The following is an 18,487-nucleotide window of genomic DNA, read 5'->3' on the forward strand; positions in this document are numbered from 1 at the left end:
TTGAGTCCATTGATGTTGAGAGAGATTAATGACCAGTGGCTGTTAGATCCTTTGATTTTGATGTTGGCTGTGTTCATAAGGTTGTGTGCTTGGTTGCTTTTTGTTTTGCTGTAGTAAGGTTAATTATTTCCTGTGTTTTCTTGACAGAAGCTAATTTTCTTGGGTTGTATTTTCCCTTCCAGTGTCTTCTGTAATGCTGGATTTGTGTGTAGGTATTGTTGAAATTTGTTTTTGTCATTGAATGTCTTGTTTTCTCCGTCTATGAGGACTGAGAGTTTTGCAGGGTATAGTAGCCTGGGTTGACATCTGTGTTCTCTTAGGGTCTGCATGATATCTTTCCAGGCCCTTCTGGCTTTCATAGTTTCTGTTGAAAGGTCAGGTGTGATTCTAGTGGGTTTGCCGTTATATGTTACTTGGCCTTTTTCCCTTGCAGCTTTTAGTATTTTTTCTTTGTTATGTATACTTACTGTTTTGATTATCATGTGGCGGGAGAATTTTCTTTTCTGGTCAAATTTGCTGGGTGTTCTGTAGTCCTCATGTATCCTTATTGGCTTCTCCTTTAACTTGGGGAAATTTTCTTCAATAATTTTGTTGAAAATATTTTCTGGGCCTTGGAGAAGGGAGTCTTCTTTTTCCTCTATTCCTATTATTCTTAGATTTTGTCTTTTCATATTGTCTTGGATTTCTTGGACGGTCTGTGTCAGGAATTTTTTGGATTTAACATTTTCTTTGACAGATACATCGATTTCTTCCATTGTATCTTCTACACCTGAGATTCTTTCTTCCATCTCTTGTATTCTGTTGGTTATGCTTACCTCTGTAGTTCCTGTTTTCTTCCCTAAATTCTTCCTCTTCATTATTTCCACCATTTGTGTTTTCTTTAATTTTTCTAGTTCTATCTTCAGGTCTTGAGTTGTTTTGTTTACTTCCTTCACCTGTCTGCTTGTATTTTCTCTTTTTCTTTTAGTTCCTTCAACTCTGTTTCTTTTATTTCTTTCAGTGATTTAATTATTTCTTCTCTGAAGGCCACAAGCTGTTTGGCTGCATCTTCCCGTATTTCTTCATGGAATGCCCTAATCTGCTTGTCTTTATCTTCCTCCATTTCTTTACGGATAGCCATGATCTGTTTGGTTTTATCTTCCTCTAATTCTTTACGTATTTTATTTGTTTCCTCTATTATCCTCTTCATCAACATAGATGTAAGGTCATCTTCTTGATTTTCTATTATGCTGCATTGTTCAGGGCTGTTCGCCCCTGGATGGCTGGGTTCTGGAGATGCCATATTGCTCTGTCTTTTTTTGGTTGAGCTTTTACGCTGACCTCTACCCACTGGGCTCATTTAGGTGTTGGCTGTTAGTTTCTGTGCTTCCTGGAGTCCTGAGGTAGGGAGTATCCCCTTGGCCGGAAGATGATTTTTCCTGAAGGAGTCCTTCTCTGCTTTTTGGTTATGGTCACTGTATGGCCAGTGTTTCTCAGCAGTTGCCACTGCTCACCTCAGGTTTATAGCCCTGAGTAGTAGCTGTGGTCTATGTTAGGCAGGGGGGGATCTCCTCTTACCCATAGAATTTCTCAAGACAGCTGCCCCACTGCTGGGTTTCTTGTTATAAATTTAGTGTGCTGCTGCTCACTAAATTTCCATGTACAGTGTTTTTGAAGAAACTGCTGATTCCCTAGCTGTGGGGTTTTCTCCCAACAGGGAAACTCAGTCTGTTATCCTGGGGCGCACAGTTCTGTCCGGGAAAGTGGGAGGTGCACTCAGCAAGTCTCTGGGCCAGAGGCTGATTGCTCTGCTCTGGACCTGGAGAATGTGCACCTAGGTTGAGTTGATGCCTGGGGGCACTGCTCTGGTCTGGAGGCTGGGTGCCTCATTCTGGACCAGAAGCTGTGTGTCTCTGTCTGGGATGGTGGCTGCAGGCACTGCTCTGGTCCAGACGATGTGGGTGCAGCCCTCTTGAAGGACCAGGGATTCCCACAGTTTTGACAGTCTAGCTAGGGATAACTGGTTGATCCTTGGCACAGTATCTGAGGGCTGATGTAATGGCTCTCTGGCTTTTGTAGGTCTGAGGATGCAGCTGTGTGTCCCAGTGCCCTAGGGGAACTCAAAAATGGTGGCAGAGCACAGCGCTCCTGCCTGCACTAGAGTCTGCGTGAGTCCAGGAAGTGTTTTGGTGTTGGGTGTCCTAAGCGTTAGAGCTGCTGACCCCCTCCTCTGGGGGTTTCCTCCTGCCAGAGACATGCAGTCTGGTGCCCTGGTGCCCTGGTGCCCTGGTGCCCTGGTGCCCACAGTTCTATCTGAGGCGGCGAATCAGGCGCGCAGGCAGGGCTCCATGCAGGCGCCTGTGTCCCGGCTCTGGGTCCGGGGTGGCTCTTGGGGCACCCGCGGAACCCGAGTCTTTTCCAGGGGATGTCTGGGTAACCTGTGGTTGGTCCCAATTGTTTCCTGCTCCGTGGGTTATCTCTTGATTGGGAAATCCAGTCTATGGTGTTGTGGGCCCACAGTTCAGTCTGGGACAGTGACCAGATCCCGCTGGCGTGTAGCTCTGGGCTGGTGACCAAGCGCCTGGTGGAACCGGGTCTCTTCCGCGGTTTAGCCGGGTGAGTTAAAGCTGATTGAATCCCCCACCGTGGGGTATCCTCTCACCTGTGAAACACAATCACTTGTGTTTTATGGCCGCGAGTTCTGATTGCTGGTCACTGTGCCAATCCTGCTGTGCTGCTCCTCAGAATGAGAGTCCTCCCGGTACCGCCATCTTCGCCTAAAAGCTTTTAATCAAAGGAAATACAAAACCTTAAACTAGTGGTGTTTACGCAGTTTACTGCTACTAATTAGTGAGTGGAAGGCCAGGGGCTGTCATTGCCCCCCGAACCAAGTCGGCTAAAGATTTTACAAACCCCCTAGAGTTAAGCATTGAGGGGAATTCCTCCTGTTTGTCTTGCTAAGGATTTACATTTTTCCCTTAGAGATAAGATGCTTGAGCTAGCCTGTCCGTAAAACTCATAGTATAATATAAAACTCTCTGACCTCCTATGTTTGTCTATCTTCTTTCTGCCTCATCATAAACACCTGTGTTTGGTAATGGTTTTGTAGTAGTTTTACTGCAGTGGGAATATCCAGAGCATTTATCCTAACAGATCCTGATTAAACATTTTCTTTAGAAAGCCCTAAAACTCTTGTCCCTTTACTACCTACAATGTTTTTTTTTTTCTACAAGCAATTCCCGATGCTGAATCTGATTTATTACCTCTCCTAAAATTTTATTTTCCTTCCACTTTTATTTGGTAAAGCTTTTAGTAATCTATCAGAAATGTGTTTCCTTGAATAGTTAATTGTGCTGTTCCAAGAATCATAGAGAAACAGCAAAAAAGCTCATCAATCCAATCTTGCAATCGAGTAAGCATAGGACTCTCAGAATACGTCTTTTTGGCTTAGTTGGCCATGTTAGGGTTCTTGCCAGGGACCTCAAGGGAGCTTATTTCTGAAGAACAAGTATCTCCCACCTAGGAACACAATCTATTGATATGCTACACAGACGACTCTGGAGAGAGTGTAGCACCTAGCCTATCAGGTCTCATCAGGACTAGCTGCCATGTCCTCCTCTGTGGCCTGGCAAGGCTGCTCCCCCCTCAGGGAGGGGAGTGTTGGTCAAAGAGCCAGCCACTGAGTTCATGTCAGAGACAGTCCTTGTTCCCCTTACTAGGGAACCCACTTGGATATTGAGCTGGCATGGGCTATATCTGAGCAGGGGTTCTAGGTTATATCCATGAATGGTCCTTGGTTGGAGTATCAATCTCATAAAAGACCCTTTGGCCCAGATTTTTTGGTTCTGTTGCTCTCCTTGTGGAGCTTCTGTCCAAGATGGCTAAGCGGTTAAGAGTACTGTCTGCTCTTCCAAAGGACCTGAGTTCAATTCCCAGCAAGGACATAGTGGCTCATGACCATCTATAATGAGATCTGGTGCCCTCTTCTGTTTTGTAGGCATACATGCAGGCAGAGTACTGTATAAATAATAAGTAAATAAATAAATCTTAAAAAAAACAAAACAACGAAAACTGCTTAGCCCTATTCTCTATGCAAGACCCAGTTTGTAGGATGGAGGCAGCAGGTGAGTATGGGACTCTGACAGGAGCTGCTGTGCTTGGGTGGGTGCTTGTTGTGGCCTCTTTCTGCCTGCACAGCTCTCAGCTGCCTGGGGCATATCATGAAATGTGGATGGGAGAGAACAGGAGAAAAATATGTGCACTGACAGGGCTTGGGTCAGGTTCTTCATCATGTCAAAGACCACTTTGGAGACACCTGCTCAGTCTGTGGCCATAGCCTCAAAAATACACCCTTCCCCTGGGCATTGTTCCCATTGGGCATTCCCCAGGTGACAAGATGGAGATATAGCTGCGAGCTGGGGCTGCATTCTGAAGTGGCCTGTGGAGTTGCAGCAAACTTTCTGTTTTACCTAAGGGATTCAAGATAGAAATAGAGTTCTTTATAAATGGGGATAATTTTTATCTGAGGTATCCTTCTTCTCCAGTGTTAGTGAAGAGCTTAAGATAGCCTGAATATAACTCCATTTTGAAATAAAGATCTTGACTGGGAACTGAATTCAGGTAGCAGGAAATATCACAGAGTGTACACCTGGCAGAAAACCAAGTTAACTCTCCTAGCAACAGCCTCCAGGAAATATAACAGAATAAATGCTTCATAGAAAATAGAGACAAACTCCCTGGCAATAATCAATGGAAATCAGTTGAGAATCGGGTGGGAAAATTCTCCCCAATGTTTCAGATATGGTTTAGAAAAATAGCCATTGTGATTATATGCCTTAGCCATTGTGATTATGTGCCTCAGAAAAGGTCACCCCGCCCTGCTAAACTTCACCCAATTCTGTAACGCCAAGGCTTGTGCCCCCCTGCTTGTTGCCATGGAAACCCCCGGCTCACAGACTTTCCCTTTAAAAATCCTGTTCACTCAGAGCTCGGGGTCCCACTTCTTTACTGCTGCGCCAGTGAGACTTGGGTCCCGAGTTCGATCGCTCTCGTAATAAAGCTCTCTTGCAATTGCATCGAGTCGTCTCCTGGTGGTCTCTGAGGGTCCTGTGAACCTGGCATAACATTTGGGGGCTCGTCCATCCGGGATGCCTCAAGACCTCTAGGATTCCTGGCCCGAAGAGCTTAAACCTGCGGGTAAATGTCTTCTATGTTGTCCATCTGCTTTAAATGTTTGTTTGCCTTTATTCTTTGTTTCTTATCCTGAAAAGCCTTGAGGTGCTTACGGGAGCAGCCAGATTAGGTATGACAGACGTGTCGGGGCCTAGGCTGTGGGGGCTTCAAAAGACGTTTTGATGTCCTGGAATTTCTGTCTCCTCAGGACCCCTGGGATAGGGGAACTGGAGTGAGGATCTGTTTCTGCCTCTGGAGTGAGGATCGGTTTCCTGGAACTTCTGTGGCAGAGAAGTCCAGGTTTTGTCTGTTTCTGCCTCCTCTGAACCCCTGGGATAGGGGGACTGGAGTGAGGATCTGTCTTTACCTCCTCGGAACTCCTGGGATAGGGGAACCGGAGTGAGGATCGGTTTTCTGGAACTTCTGTGGCAGAGAAGTGCAGGTTTTCAGTGTTACTTGGTTTCTGTGTGTGATTAATTGTTCCCCTCCCCCCCTTGGTGTTGTGCCTGGAGTTACTGTTTAATTTTTGTGATTAATTGTTTGTGGTTTTCGTCTACTTGAGAGTGCTTGATTTTACTTTTGTTTAAAACTGCAGCTGTTTTCGTTTCTATGATTTCAGTTTTGTCCCGTGATGTTAGCCCGGGTATAGGCTGTAAGTTGTTGCCTTTGGTTTCGTTTTTGTCTGAGACAACCGGTTCTTTTTTGTGTATGAGTGATTTACTATTTGTTGAAATTGTTTTCCTTACTTCTTTTGCATTCTCCTGAATTCTCTTGACAAATAGACTGACTGATGATATGGGACGGAATACCTCCAAACCTCTTGACTTGATTCTGACTAATTTTGGAGAAGTTAAAACTAGAGCTCATGGTCTTTCAGTTGATGTGAGAAAAAAAAATGATTTTTTTTTGCAGCTCAGAATGGCCCACCTTTAATGTGGGCTGGCCACCAGAAGGAACCTTCCACCTTCCTACTGTCTTAGCAGTGGAAGATAAAGTTTTTCAGAAAGCATGCAGCCAGTGTAAGCTGGCTGGGGTTCTTGTTCCCTCTCTCCTCCCCAGGGCAGACATAGGGCTTCTCTCCCTCTCTAACTTTATGAGCCCATCATATTAGTGTTAGCACTCTTTTCTCATACATGCCTTGCTGATCCATCACTTAGGCTTCTCTGGGGAATCTTAGCCAATAAAAATGACAAGCAGCTCACTACTTGCCTGTTTGGAATGTGAAGTAGAGAACAGAATGAAGGCATGGGAAAAAGAAAAAGGGAAGGAGGGGGAAAAAGGAGAGGAGGGGAAAAAGAGACAGAAAGGGAAGGGGAGAGAGAGGGACTTTGAATGATTACTTTATCCATTACCTTAGCTACCCAGACTTCTACATTCTGGGCCAATGCTGGTGCAGAGACAAAGGACAGAGCAACGGCACTGAGAACTCGCATGTGAACAGAAGCTCCTGTTGACTGTGAAGGTACCCGTGTGCAGTGTGCTTGTAGAGGGACACTGCACTGTCCCTGCCAGAGGTTCGAGGGACACTCTGGATTCAAGGCACCCAAACAGGGGTCCAGGATGAGAGATTATGCAAAGCAATGGGAAGGAAGTTCTGAACAATACAGCTCTGGAAGAACCCTCTACACTTGGGGACAAGGACAAAGACCCCAGGATGCACTCACAGGCAGCTGATTCTTGGTTTCTTTCTTAAAGGTCCTAAGATCTTGGGAAAGCACCTATAAATGCTCAGAGCAGAGGATCATTTCCTCCGTTGAGAGGGAGGGAACAACCAATCTCACAAAACACTGGTGAAGATACCATCACTCACTGGTGGTGCCTCGGACATGTGGGCAGACTAAAGACAAAGCTAGGTGGACAGACACCCATAAGTTCTGCTACGATACCCTCTAGCTTCCAGGCTGAGGGTCAAGCATTGAGGATGAGTATCAAGGCCACATCTTCACTCTGGAAGTTCTAGCTGATAAGAAGTGACTGGCCTCTGATTGCTAAGGCCAGGAACCCACAGGGTAGTCACAGAATTTGGGGCTGCAGGCAGAAGGCTGGCCACTAAGGCCTAACCCAGCCTGTTCCACCCTGTCACATTCTTGCTGCAGCACATGTCTTCAGCAATAGGAGAGGGTCAGGGGTATCTGAGTACATACCTTGTCACCAGCAACCTCTGTTCCAATTTGCCCTGACTCCTCCCATAGGAGACGTTTGATTGACAGTGGAAAACAGCTACCAGAAATGAGAGGACTGGAAGGGTCAGAGAGGCTTAGATCCCATCCAGGCAAAATCTGGGACTCAGGTAGGTAGTCTGGGTTACAGTTTAGGGCAGGACAAGGCAGGGATAAGGAACAGAAAGACCTTGAGTGAGTACTTTAAAGGTCAGAGTTATGCAAGGAAGAGAAAAAAGCCCACATAAAACTCTTCACACAGCACAAGGCATTCCAGGATAGCTTTAATTCGGAAAACGTGGAGGACGGTACAACCATCATTATTCACAGAGTCAATCAGTATCAGTTACAGGTGAAGGTGTGGCATGTTTTCATCTGTATTTGCCTTAGAGAAACCCAACTACAACGCTGGAGTACAACCTTCAGGGAAACAAAACACATGGAAAGCTGCCATTTAATTAACGGTCAAGATTTGGGACAACTGGATAGCCTGTGTCATGACCTTTCTGGGGAGTCTTCAGAGGATCCTGGTGTCCCTCCTTGGGTCCTCATGCTGGCGTACCTGGTTCCTTTGGGATCACACAGCCCTGGTGCATGTGCTGGGTGGCCGAACACTAACCCTCAGCCATGTCGAAGCCCGATTCAGAGGACACACAGGTAAGGTTTGCCTGACCCCATAAAGTTCAGAGGCTCTCTTGGATATGGGGAGCACATGGCCTATCTAGAAAGGGAGGTCTTGCTTCCAGGGGGCTTTATCTTCTCCTAGGACACATTCAGAATTCAAGGATCTAGGAAATGGAAGCCAGGAACATGCAATCCAGATGAAGAATTTAAGTACACTTTTCTTTGCAAAAACTTAGGGAAAGGGACACGGGAGAGTATTTAAAGATTGGGAGGGGCTGTTTCTCAGAGATCCTTGTGGAAGATCCCATTTGTACCGGCCAGTACGGAGTGGGAGGAGGTGGGGCCAGGGAGCTCTGTTCTGGGACAAGCAGCGTGATTCCCCTCTGCCGGTGAGCATCTCCCTAGGCGTGTGGAGCATGCTGATCAGCAGCCAATCAGAGTTCTCACCACAACCTAAGACCCGCTACACGTGTCAGTACAACAAACCAAAGCCGCTTAAACTTTAGAAATGTGCTCTTTTAGAGGTTGGGCGCTGAGGGCGGATGCGACAAAGGGATTCTATAGATTGGCGGGCATGGGGAGGAAGCAGAGGTAACATCCTGGAGGGAGACTTGGAACACTGGGCTGGGCGCGGGGACTGTGGATAGTTGAGAGGGTAGTACTCCTGATGTGGTGAGTGCATCGGAGAGCACGTGGTCTGTGCAGCAGGGAGACATTCTTGGTTGGCTGGAAGGCACATATTTGGGGTGCAGGTTGCCTGAGGGATGTTGAAACACTCTGCATTGGGTTGAAAAACAATACTTGAGGTGTATGGTGTTTGTGGGATATGGAAATAGTCCCTTTTGGGATGAGAGCAGGAGGCCTGTGGGCAGCTGGGATTCATGACAGTGACGTTGGCAGATCTCCCCTGGAGGAAGGAGGAAAAAAAAAGGAGGTCATAGAGATGTCACTGGAATTGGGCCAGAAGGCTGACTTTGCCTGACTTAAGGTGGTGAAGTCAGGACACATCAGGGCTCAATTGACAGTGCTGGCCTTGTTGATGCTCCTTTGAATCAAATCAAATCATAATCAACATGGAGTTGCTTATGCCAAGTCTTATATAAACCAAGATTAATATAGGGAAAGCTGAGTATTTATGAAGGAAGAAATTTCATTCATATAGAAAAATTATCACAAAATGCTGCTAGGACCACATTGCCCAAAGACCACCACAAAGTCTTCACATCAATGGCTGTACATATATAGCAACCCAAACGCCTAAAGACACATTGCCTTTTAAATACCTTACACAAAAAATATGTCTGCAAGGACATCTACCTATTAATGGTGTTCAAAGATAAAATGGTGCCATTGCCAGCTTTGTTCTTGATCCTTTAATATCCTTTTATGATACCTTGTGGCCAAAGGTTATTGTCTCAAAGTAACTTGTGTGAACCTTCCAATTTTGCCTTTAAAGTTTTCCTATATCATAGCCCTTTTAATATGTACAGAGCTTGCTATGGAATGTGGGATCCCCATTGCAGCCCCCCAGTACTCACAAGCAAATTATTATCTTTAGGGGATTTCTCTGATTGTTGATTGATTCAGTCGGTATTAGTAAAGTCCCCTTTGACTTCACTGTTTTAAATAAGTTTCCTTAAAGAACCTGGCATCTGCCTTAGTACTGTGAACAATTTTCTACAAACCACTTCTAGTTTTATCACAAGTATCTTTCTGGTTCCTATGAACTTACAAGTATGTCTGCAAGAACCTCGAAGGACCTCAGGACTGCTTGTTTCTGGCAGATTCATTCTTAGCTTCATAGGTCTAATTATTTTGTTTCCTCTGCACGGTTAAGATGCTGTGAAAATTCTTATTTCTATTTGTTTTGTTTATATGTGTCTGTAAATAATTGGTCTCTTTCATATCTTGTTTATTTCTGAACTTCAAGAACAAAATGTTGGGCTAAATGGTTACTTTAAGGCCCATGAGGTGTATTCATACCTCATAAACACTTTGCATATATCACATTTTATAGTGTAAGTTGTATTGTCCAAATGTTTTCATTCATCATGAGACCTGGATTCAGAAGGGTCAGTTCACAACCTGGCTGTACCACTAAATAACCTCGCTACAGTGATCCCCAAACTAAATGCCAGTGCCTCAGTTTCTCCAGATGTGTAGACAGCAGGACAGAGAAGGAGACATGCACAGAGTAAGAATCCTGGAGCAGGGCAGGACGGTGCTGGTCTAAGAGCTCCTGACTGACAGCTGAAAAGTTTCTTGACTTTGAAGGGTCTCTACTTTCATTCCAACAAGAATGTTGTTGGTTTGGTTAATCATTAGCTTATGGGAAGTACTTAGAACATGTCTGTCTAAATAGAGTTTTTCTGAGGCACTTTTAAGAATGAATGGAAGTCCAGGCTTTAAGCAGCTCCTGCGTGTGTGAACATAGAATGACGAGAGGGGCTGGGAGCATCCTGTCATTATTGTAGACATTCTTTCTGTTCAGGAGGACAGAGTGAGATTTACCACAGTTAGCCCTATTTCTTTGACTGATTTAGGAGACCTGTTTCCCGTCAGATTAATAGGCACAGAGATAAAACACAGAATGAAGAGAACCCAGACCTCAGTGTGTTTGGCTCAAGATTCATGAACTGGGTTGGATTTTGTATGTATTTATTAAGAAGATGGTGCCAACAGGACAAATTCCTTTAGAAGTTGAAGGCCATGTGGCAGACTTCCATTTCATGAAAGTTAAAAAAGTAAACAAAACCACTTCTGGTACAAAAATGCCCAGGTGTTCAGTAAGCTGAAACTTCTAGAGAATTTCCTGGGTTATGATTTGTTAAGGCACAAAAGCATGTGACACAAAAAAGCATGTGACTGGCACAAACAAGCAACTAAAACTAGGAAACAGTCCCTCCTAAATTCAAGGCCAGGGCCCCTCTGTGCAGGTTCATTAACTTTCTGAAACCCCTTCAAGTTCACATGCCTGCATGCCATTTCCAGCCAGAAACATGAGCTTAGAAACAGCCTTCCCCCTATGCTTGGCACAAAGAGGGAAGGAGAGGGCACCCCCCAGTTCCACCAGGATCTTACCCCTATTTCTTTTGTTGCCTATCAGAAGGAAGCCCTGGGTGAGGGGCCTTCAGGAAGGGTGGCATGGAACACACAAGTGGCCTGTAATGGGAGATGGCATGAGCAGAGACCATACCCTAAACTATTTCCAGCTGACACCTTTATTTGTCCCTTTAGGGGGTGAATCAGTTGAAAGCTTACTTTTTTCCTTAAATAGAGCAACAGGTCCCAGCTGACATCCAACTTTGTACTCTTTGGGAGACTTCAGGCCCCACGTAACACTTATTTCACGTTGCTCCCCTGAGGAGACCTAGCAGTCCCAGCTAGCACCTACTCTTTCTGGTGCATGGCTCACATTCAACTGCGGAACCATAACACTGAAAGGTTAAAATGTGAAGCCTTGGAGATTCCCTGTGGCTGGCTCACCTGCACCGTGGGTTGATAGCACATCATTGACATCTGGGGGCAGCTTGGCTGAAAGTAGTTGCAGCACGTGTCCGGGCTTTCCTGAAAAGCAGATATGACCATGAGCAAGCAGACTGGCATGGGAGCTACCCCTGCAGGGACACTGGGGTCTGCATTACCTACAATTCTGTCAGCATGGGCATAAGAAGACAAAACCCATACCCTCTCCACCTTCTCAGAGGGACCAGAATAAAGAATTGGGTATCTGGAGTGGTCACTGTAGGGCACAGAGAATTCCGAACAATCAGGGACAGAACAGTGTTTTCAATGAGAAAAGATGTCAGGCTCTGGCTTTGGGGTAGTTTGGAGGGTTGTGTGGTGGCACACAGAGGCCTCCATGGGAGCTATGGGTTTTGTGAAGGCTCTGGGTAGAAGGCCTGAGAAGAAGAAAATGCCAGAACTTGGGCCATATAGATTAACCAGGCAAGAGGCTCATGTCTCAATCAGGCATCAGCGATGATGGGCCAGGCTAGTGTAAAGGAAGGCAGAGAGGCCAGAAGAATCCTAGGCCTAACTGTAGAGGATCTCATGGTCTCAGCCCTGAAGCTCAGGCCCTTTGGACTCTATAGTGTGGGTGGAGCCACCGGCAGGGGCCATTTCTCTCTCAGGAGACCTGTGTTGGTTTCTCTGTAGTTTGCAGGCAGGGAATGGCAGGCAGGGCTCTCAGATGGCCTTGGTGATTGCAGAAAACTTAGAAGCTCTTAGGAGGAAGCAATGGGCCCACCACAGACAGAGGCAGAGTAGGGAGGAAGCCTACAAGAGGAAGACTGTAAAGCCAGGAAGGAATTAGGGCCTTTTTCTTCCTTTTCCTTGTCCTTGTAGGATCTCCATACTGGGGTCTAGGACTGCTGCCTATCTTCTTCCTTTCTTGGGGTGGCCTGGGCCTCTTGGAAGGAGGTCCTTCAGCTGAATGGCTCTTTGCCTCCTGGGGCTCAACTCCACACAACAAGCTTATGATGTTCCTTGAAACATTCATGTCAAGTACCTTCATCTTGTAACTCTTTGCCCACCTCAGTGGACATCAGGACCACTGGATAAGCTCTTCTATTTAGGTATGAAGAGCCTTGATTCAGGATGGCCAGGGCCACTGGCGTTTGACCAGTTTTCATGGACAGACAGTAGCTTGTGACTGCTTCTTTCTGTTTTTATTGTATCTGATCTTGCAAGATACACCCAATATATCTTGGCTCATTCATCCAATGAATGAGGATGGCATCAAGGACATTTTTGGGGCTGAGACAAAGACATGGGAGCCAAAGACTGGCAGGACAGGACATGGTGCCTATGTCCAGAGAACAGGACACTGCCAAAGAGGGATAGAAGCATTTGTGGCTCCCTTCCGTGTGCTGCTCTCCTCCAGCCATCAGAGACAGAGATCCAGGTGTCCTCCGACATAAAGTGATACATGTCCTGTATCAGTCCCACACTCAGACCTTTGCAGTGATGATTGACTATGTCTGCCATCCCCAGCCAAGCCTAAGGCCACAGCTGCCCATCCCCCAGTCACCTGCATCCTTCTGTTCCCACAGCCACAGCAGGCAACTATCACAGTAGGTCTTGGGTTGACAGGTAATGGAGCTGCAAAAGGAGGAGGTGGAGGAGGAGGTGGAGGAGGAGGAGGTGGTGGAGGAGGAGGGGGTGGTGATTCATGTGGGTCCCGGCACACTTCTTCTGGCTTCTAAAAGGGAAAAGAACTGGTCTGTGTCTTGTCTGCAGCTCCTTGAACAGGAGCACAGTGTCCCTTGCGTAGCATCAGCTAATGTGGAGTGAGTGGAAGGCTGTAACCCACACCGTGGGGAGGTCATTCATAAGAAGAATAACCGAAGGCCTTCTGGTTTGCAGATATTGAGCTTCTTGAAGTGCCGACAGTCCACTTCTGTGCTCTTGTTTCTCCCGTGGCCACTCTTGCTGAGAAGCCTAGCCTGGAGGCTGCGCAGAGGGTGGAGCCCCCTGAGCTCTGGCTTTTACAGAGACAGCCTCCCCAGGCTACTCTGCAGCTAACAATGTCCCACATGGGCAGGGGAGCTGTGACCACCCCAGCACAGGCCCAGGTCCAGGAGCTGCCTCCTCTAGCCTTTCACTACTCTTCTGGCCCCTACCCCCAAAGAAAGCACAGTGGTTTTCTCATTTGGTCCCTGTGCCCAGCTGGGGACATCCCTCATAGCTCAGAGCCCATTAGCATATCCTCTGTTTTCCCCAGCCCTGGGCTCTCTAGACTGACCTCAGTGTAAGCAACTTGGCCCTCTAAGCAGATGATAAAGACAGGTAGGTGTAAAAGAAGCCCCAAAGTATCTGATCCTGGAGACGGAGACCTGGATCTGACACATGTCTAAGAACCAATTTTCTATTCTAAGAACCAGTTTTCAACCTGAGCATTTTACAGAGAGTCCTATGGCATCCCCTGAAAGGCACCAATTCAGTAATGGACAACTGCAAGTGCTACAACAGGCCGCTGAAGTGCTGATCATGCTACCAAAGCCCTGACTGGGGAATTCTGGGAGTCTGCAATGATGTTGTCTGAGTGACATTATTTTGAGTCCCACATAATTTTTGATCTGCATTCTCCTTACTCACCACCACCATAGTGGAAGAGTCTGTGCCTAGGCTTCATGACACCTCTTGAAGGTCAGCGTACAGTGTTGCCTACCTCTTGTCCCAACCCTCCCCCAACTCACCTTCCCTGGATGTGGCCGAGGTGGTTGTGGCTTCTTACGCTGGAACATGAAACAGACAGAAGTGAGCTGGAGTGGGCAGGGTGGGCTCTACCTTGGCCCTGCAGACAGAAGGGACCCTGGCTTGGAGCAGGAAGACAACATGGGCTTGGAGGTATCTGTGTGGGTGCTCAGTGCCTGCAGTGCTGTGTTCAGCTCCATCTGGCCCGAAGCAGCCCCATCTCTCTCTGGTAGGAGGTAGACCATCTGAACCAAGGTGCCCATCCCTGAAGAGGCCCATAGCTGGAGTGTTGCACAAGTGCCCTAGCCCTAACTGAGGTGGAGCCCTCACTCACCCTTTTCCTTTAGCCTATGCGCACCTTCTGGGGCCTCCCCACACTCTAGTTTCATCCCCAGATTTCTCTGTGCATTGCGCCGCTGGGAGTAGATGGGCCCTTACAACCTCTGTGTTCCATGCTGTACCCTGGGGCCACTATTTCCTTTTCTTTCTCCAGCTCTCTGGAAGAGTCTTCCATCCTAGCTCACCAGATCTTCTGCCTTTTCCCACCCTGTCTGAGGATGTCAGTGCCATCCTTGGATCCTGATCTGCTTTAGCCAAGCCCCAGTTCCATCTCTGGATGGGCAGCATTTCACCCTTGAGCCTGAACAGTGACTGAAGTTTTTGGTGAAGCAGGGTGGTTCTGCTTTTTCCCTGTGTCTCTGCAGCCTATCGTGGGGCTCTATATGATATACTGGGGTCAGAAATGGAGCTGGTGTTAAGGGTAGTTCTGCCCTAGGGGTTCCTAATCCTGCCTGACAGGTATCACCTCTCAGGGTCCCTGGCATCGCATGGGGGGGGGGGTCCTGTCCTGACATATAGGGCACCCAGGAGGTTTTGTCCACATGAGGCCTGTGGATGAACTGCTGATATAAGCTTGCTTTGGTCTAAGGGTGCCAGCTTGGCATCTTTCCAGGGGTGGGGCGGAGCAACTGAATTCCTGTGTCAGCTAGGCTGTAGGCTTCTTAGAACCCAGGCTGGTGTAGGATTATTCCAAATTAAAAGTTCGTGCCTCTGGATGATGCAAGGACTTTGGAACAGATGGGAAATTGTTAGCAGGCTGGGTTATATAGCACTGCCACATGACACCGTTCTTTGGAGACGAGGCAATGTGTGTAGGTGCCAGGGCAAGAGGGGAGGGGTGGGTGGGTGCTTACCTTGGCACAGCAAAACTTCCAACAGCAGACTAACAGGAGTATGACCAACAGAAAGGCTGGCAGGAGGAGGAGCAACTTCCAGTTGAAGTCAGTTTTGCTTCCTGGTGAGTTTGCGCGCATAACATTGATTTCTTTTTTTATATGGTCGACTGTGCCTTGGACTATGCCCAGGATTGAGTCTTTTTTCTGTGGCTGGTAGGGTGTAGCTCTGACCGTATCTACCTGTGGTTGATAGCAACAGTGGCTTCTTCCCCTGTGCCCACCTCTTGCTTCCTATTTGTATACACACTTTCTTTACCCAGCTTGCCTAGACACAAGCAGCTACAGTAGGGCTGGTGGTCCTCAACAGGCAGCCTGCCTTTCCTCTCCTCCCAGCCCTGAACCTAGGAGAGGATGACTCAGGATCTTCCATGGTCTGAGGATATCCGTTCTCACGGGGGTCTTGACTGACAGTACACTAGGTTATAGGTGATCGGATCTCTGGGAGAAGGTTGGGTGACTGTGCCATTAAAGAGGTAGGGCCAGGAGATGTGGTTCTACCATCCAAGGCTGATCCCAATGTCTCCCAGCTCTACTGAAGAAGCTCACTTCTCCTCTCTCTGAATCTCGAGAGGAACTCAAGGGTTGTCACAGTGGACACAGAACTCCTTCTCTGGGGCTCACTACCCTGTCACACTGAACTGGACTCAGGCCTTGAAAGACAGATGTAGAGCTGGACAGGTGGCACTCATTTTCCTCCTCTGGGGCCCTGGCTGAGCTGAGTCCACCTGCCTGATAGCTGCCCTCCCCACAGTGGGAGAGGATGCCTTGCAGGTGGTTGGCGGGTCCCCACTACAGGAGAGGATGCCCTGCAGGTAATTGATAGTAAGCCTACAGAGGGACTGCCAGGGATGGAGAGGAGAGGGGATACAGGGGGAGGCTGAGTCTACCACAAATGACAGGGGTCACCAGGCAGGTTAAGGGAGTGGTGAAGCTTAAGCAGATTTGGGTTCATATCAGTTGCTGGGGATCTGATGCCCTGACACATACTCTTGACTGCTGTGGTGGCAACTCTGGATTCCTGGGCCTGGATCATCCATGAAGAAGTGTCATATGCCCTTCATGTCCTAAACAGTTTCTTGTGGAAAGCCTCTAGCTATTCTAGGTGGCTCTTCTAGAAACTGCTACAGAGAACCCAATGTGTTCATGGCTACGTTCAAGCCCTCCACCCCCTTTGACTATCCTTTGATCTCTATGTGGATCTGAGTTATCTTGGGCTCTTACCCTAGTACTCCCACAGCTGGTGCTGGTTATGATGAATTTGTTCCCAATGAAGGAGATGCCATTGTTCAGACTGACTTCAAGAGAGACTTCCCTAATGCACAGAAAAGAGACTAGCTGACTGAAAGAGCCCTGGAGACCCGGTTTACTCAGACTGTCACACATGTCAATCCTCAGTGTAACAGTGCCTAGCACTGTACTCCCTGAGAATGGACAGGTAGGCAGAGAAACTTTACTTCCCAAAGCAAAAAGAGCCAATCTCTAAAGGGTGGGTGAAGGCCACAGACCAGGCCATAAGAGGACTGCATGTTTATGGCCATAGAGGCATGAGCTAAAGACTTGAGGGGTAGTTGAACACAGGTTTGGATCTTTGAACCTATCATCTTCTTCATCCTGCCCTCAGCAGAGCCTGGGCACTGTGTTTTCCTGAATACCACCAGGGTCACTAATAGGGGCACATAGAAGGGGAATGGAATCCACTGTGGGATGGGTGCTCTACAGCAGAGGGGACACCCCAGATTCTCCACAAGTTGATAAATGCACACCACCAAACTCTCCAGTAAGGCCTCCAGCCAGGGGCACTTTTTTAGATAAACTCCCCAATGGCCCTCCCCTAAGGCCTCCAGCAATGAGTACTTACTTTCCAGTGTGTTGTATTTTTGGTCCAGGACATGTTATACCATCTTCATTCAGATCAGTGGGAACTTCATCTAAAAGAGAAGGACACAAGATTATGAATATGGGTGTCCTTCCTCCACTATCTCCCTGTCTGAGAGCTAACATTGGTTAATGACTGCCCACTCCCTCCTGCCTCTTTTTGTTCAAGGGCACCTAAAAAACCCCAACTCTACCCAGCACAGAACAGCACTCATACCCAAGCAGGCACATGTAGCGATGGCTCCGTCATCTCAGGGCTTGTTTGATGGAGATTGAGGGGGAAAGAGCAAAAACAGAAACACAGGACAACATAAAAGACAGAGAACAGCAGGGCATGCTGGAGTGAGGGCAGATGCTCTTTTACTGGTGATTTGTTTCTTTTTTAAAGATATGAAGTTTTATTTAAAAAAAAGAAGTATTTACACATCAAATGATGCCTTTCCCAGAATTTAATTAAAGATGTTCAGTGGTGAGAGTGTTATGGATCTGGATTGTGTGGATTGTGAGTTACTGAGAGTAGGCCATGGATGCCTCAAGACAATGTACAATTCTTGGTGCTTTTGTGTTTGGTGTACCATGTCCACTGAAGTTAGTTCTGTGTGAGCTGCTGGTACTTGAGCTGTGAGCAGTCAGGGAATGATCTGAGGGTTGGTGACTCTGGGATAAGTAAAAGGCAAAGGGCGAGGCACCAAGGAAGAATCTACTAGGTGGCTGAAGGCAGTGAGTCAGAAAGTTTGGGCCCCAGGGAGAAATTTGTGCTTTACTGTTTAGTGCCATTGGATTTGTCAGGGGCTGCGGAGGCTCCAGAGGCAGTTTGGACCTAAAGGCAATATGACATGCTGGTGCACTGGGTACAGAGACAGGCATACAGGATAAGGTACAGGAAGTGGGTGGATAGCTGTTAGTTACTGAGCTGAGGAAGGGAATAGGGATTTCTCCTTCTTTGCTTCGGGAGCCTGAGAAGAATTCTGTAACTGCGGCAGGAGAAGCCCCTCACTCCTTGACACACGTCTTCCTGGCCCACTGAGCTGGGGCAAAAGTCATGAACTGAGCTGTGTCCCCACTGGCTAGCCTTCCAGTTTCCCAACCCTGGTTTCCCCTCTGTACTCTAACAAAGGCTTTCTAGGCATCTTCTAGACTCAGTCTGGAGGCTGCTGCTCTGCCCCACCTGCCCATTCCAGGGTCTGGCATTTGACTCTCAAGAAGCAGACAGAAGGTAGGCTAAATAGATGCTTTAGTGAGGAC

The 18,487-nt window shown here is 47.4% G+C and overlaps 1 protein-coding gene across 1 annotated transcript in view; it reads right to left on the bottom strand.

Moving 5' to 3' along the window:
- Positions 1-8,436: 8,436 nt before the first annotated feature.
- Positions 8,437-18,487, bottom strand: part of LOC129677343 (anthrax toxin receptor-like) — a 41,068-nt gene continuing 31,017 nt past the window's right edge. The window contains exons 15-20 of the mRNA XM_055608001.1: positions 17,226-17,295; positions 16,589-16,679; positions 14,135-14,173; positions 12,967-13,137; positions 11,421-11,501; positions 8,437-8,841 (exon numbers count right to left, since the gene is read on the bottom strand). Of these exons, the coding sequence (XP_055463976.1) occupies positions 8,437-8,841; positions 11,421-11,501; positions 12,967-13,137; positions 14,135-14,173; positions 16,589-16,679; positions 17,226-17,295 (857 nt within the window). The remainder of the gene's footprint in view (positions 8,842-11,420; positions 11,502-12,966; positions 13,138-14,134; positions 14,174-16,588; positions 16,680-17,225; positions 17,296-18,487) is intronic.

This window comes from Psammomys obesus, unplaced genomic scaffold (assembly GCF_907164565.1).
Source record: "Psammomys obesus unplaced genomic scaffold, mPsaObe1.curated_primary_1811, whole genome shotgun sequence".
Lineage (NCBI taxonomy): Eukaryota > Metazoa > Chordata > Mammalia > Rodentia > Muridae > Psammomys > Psammomys obesus.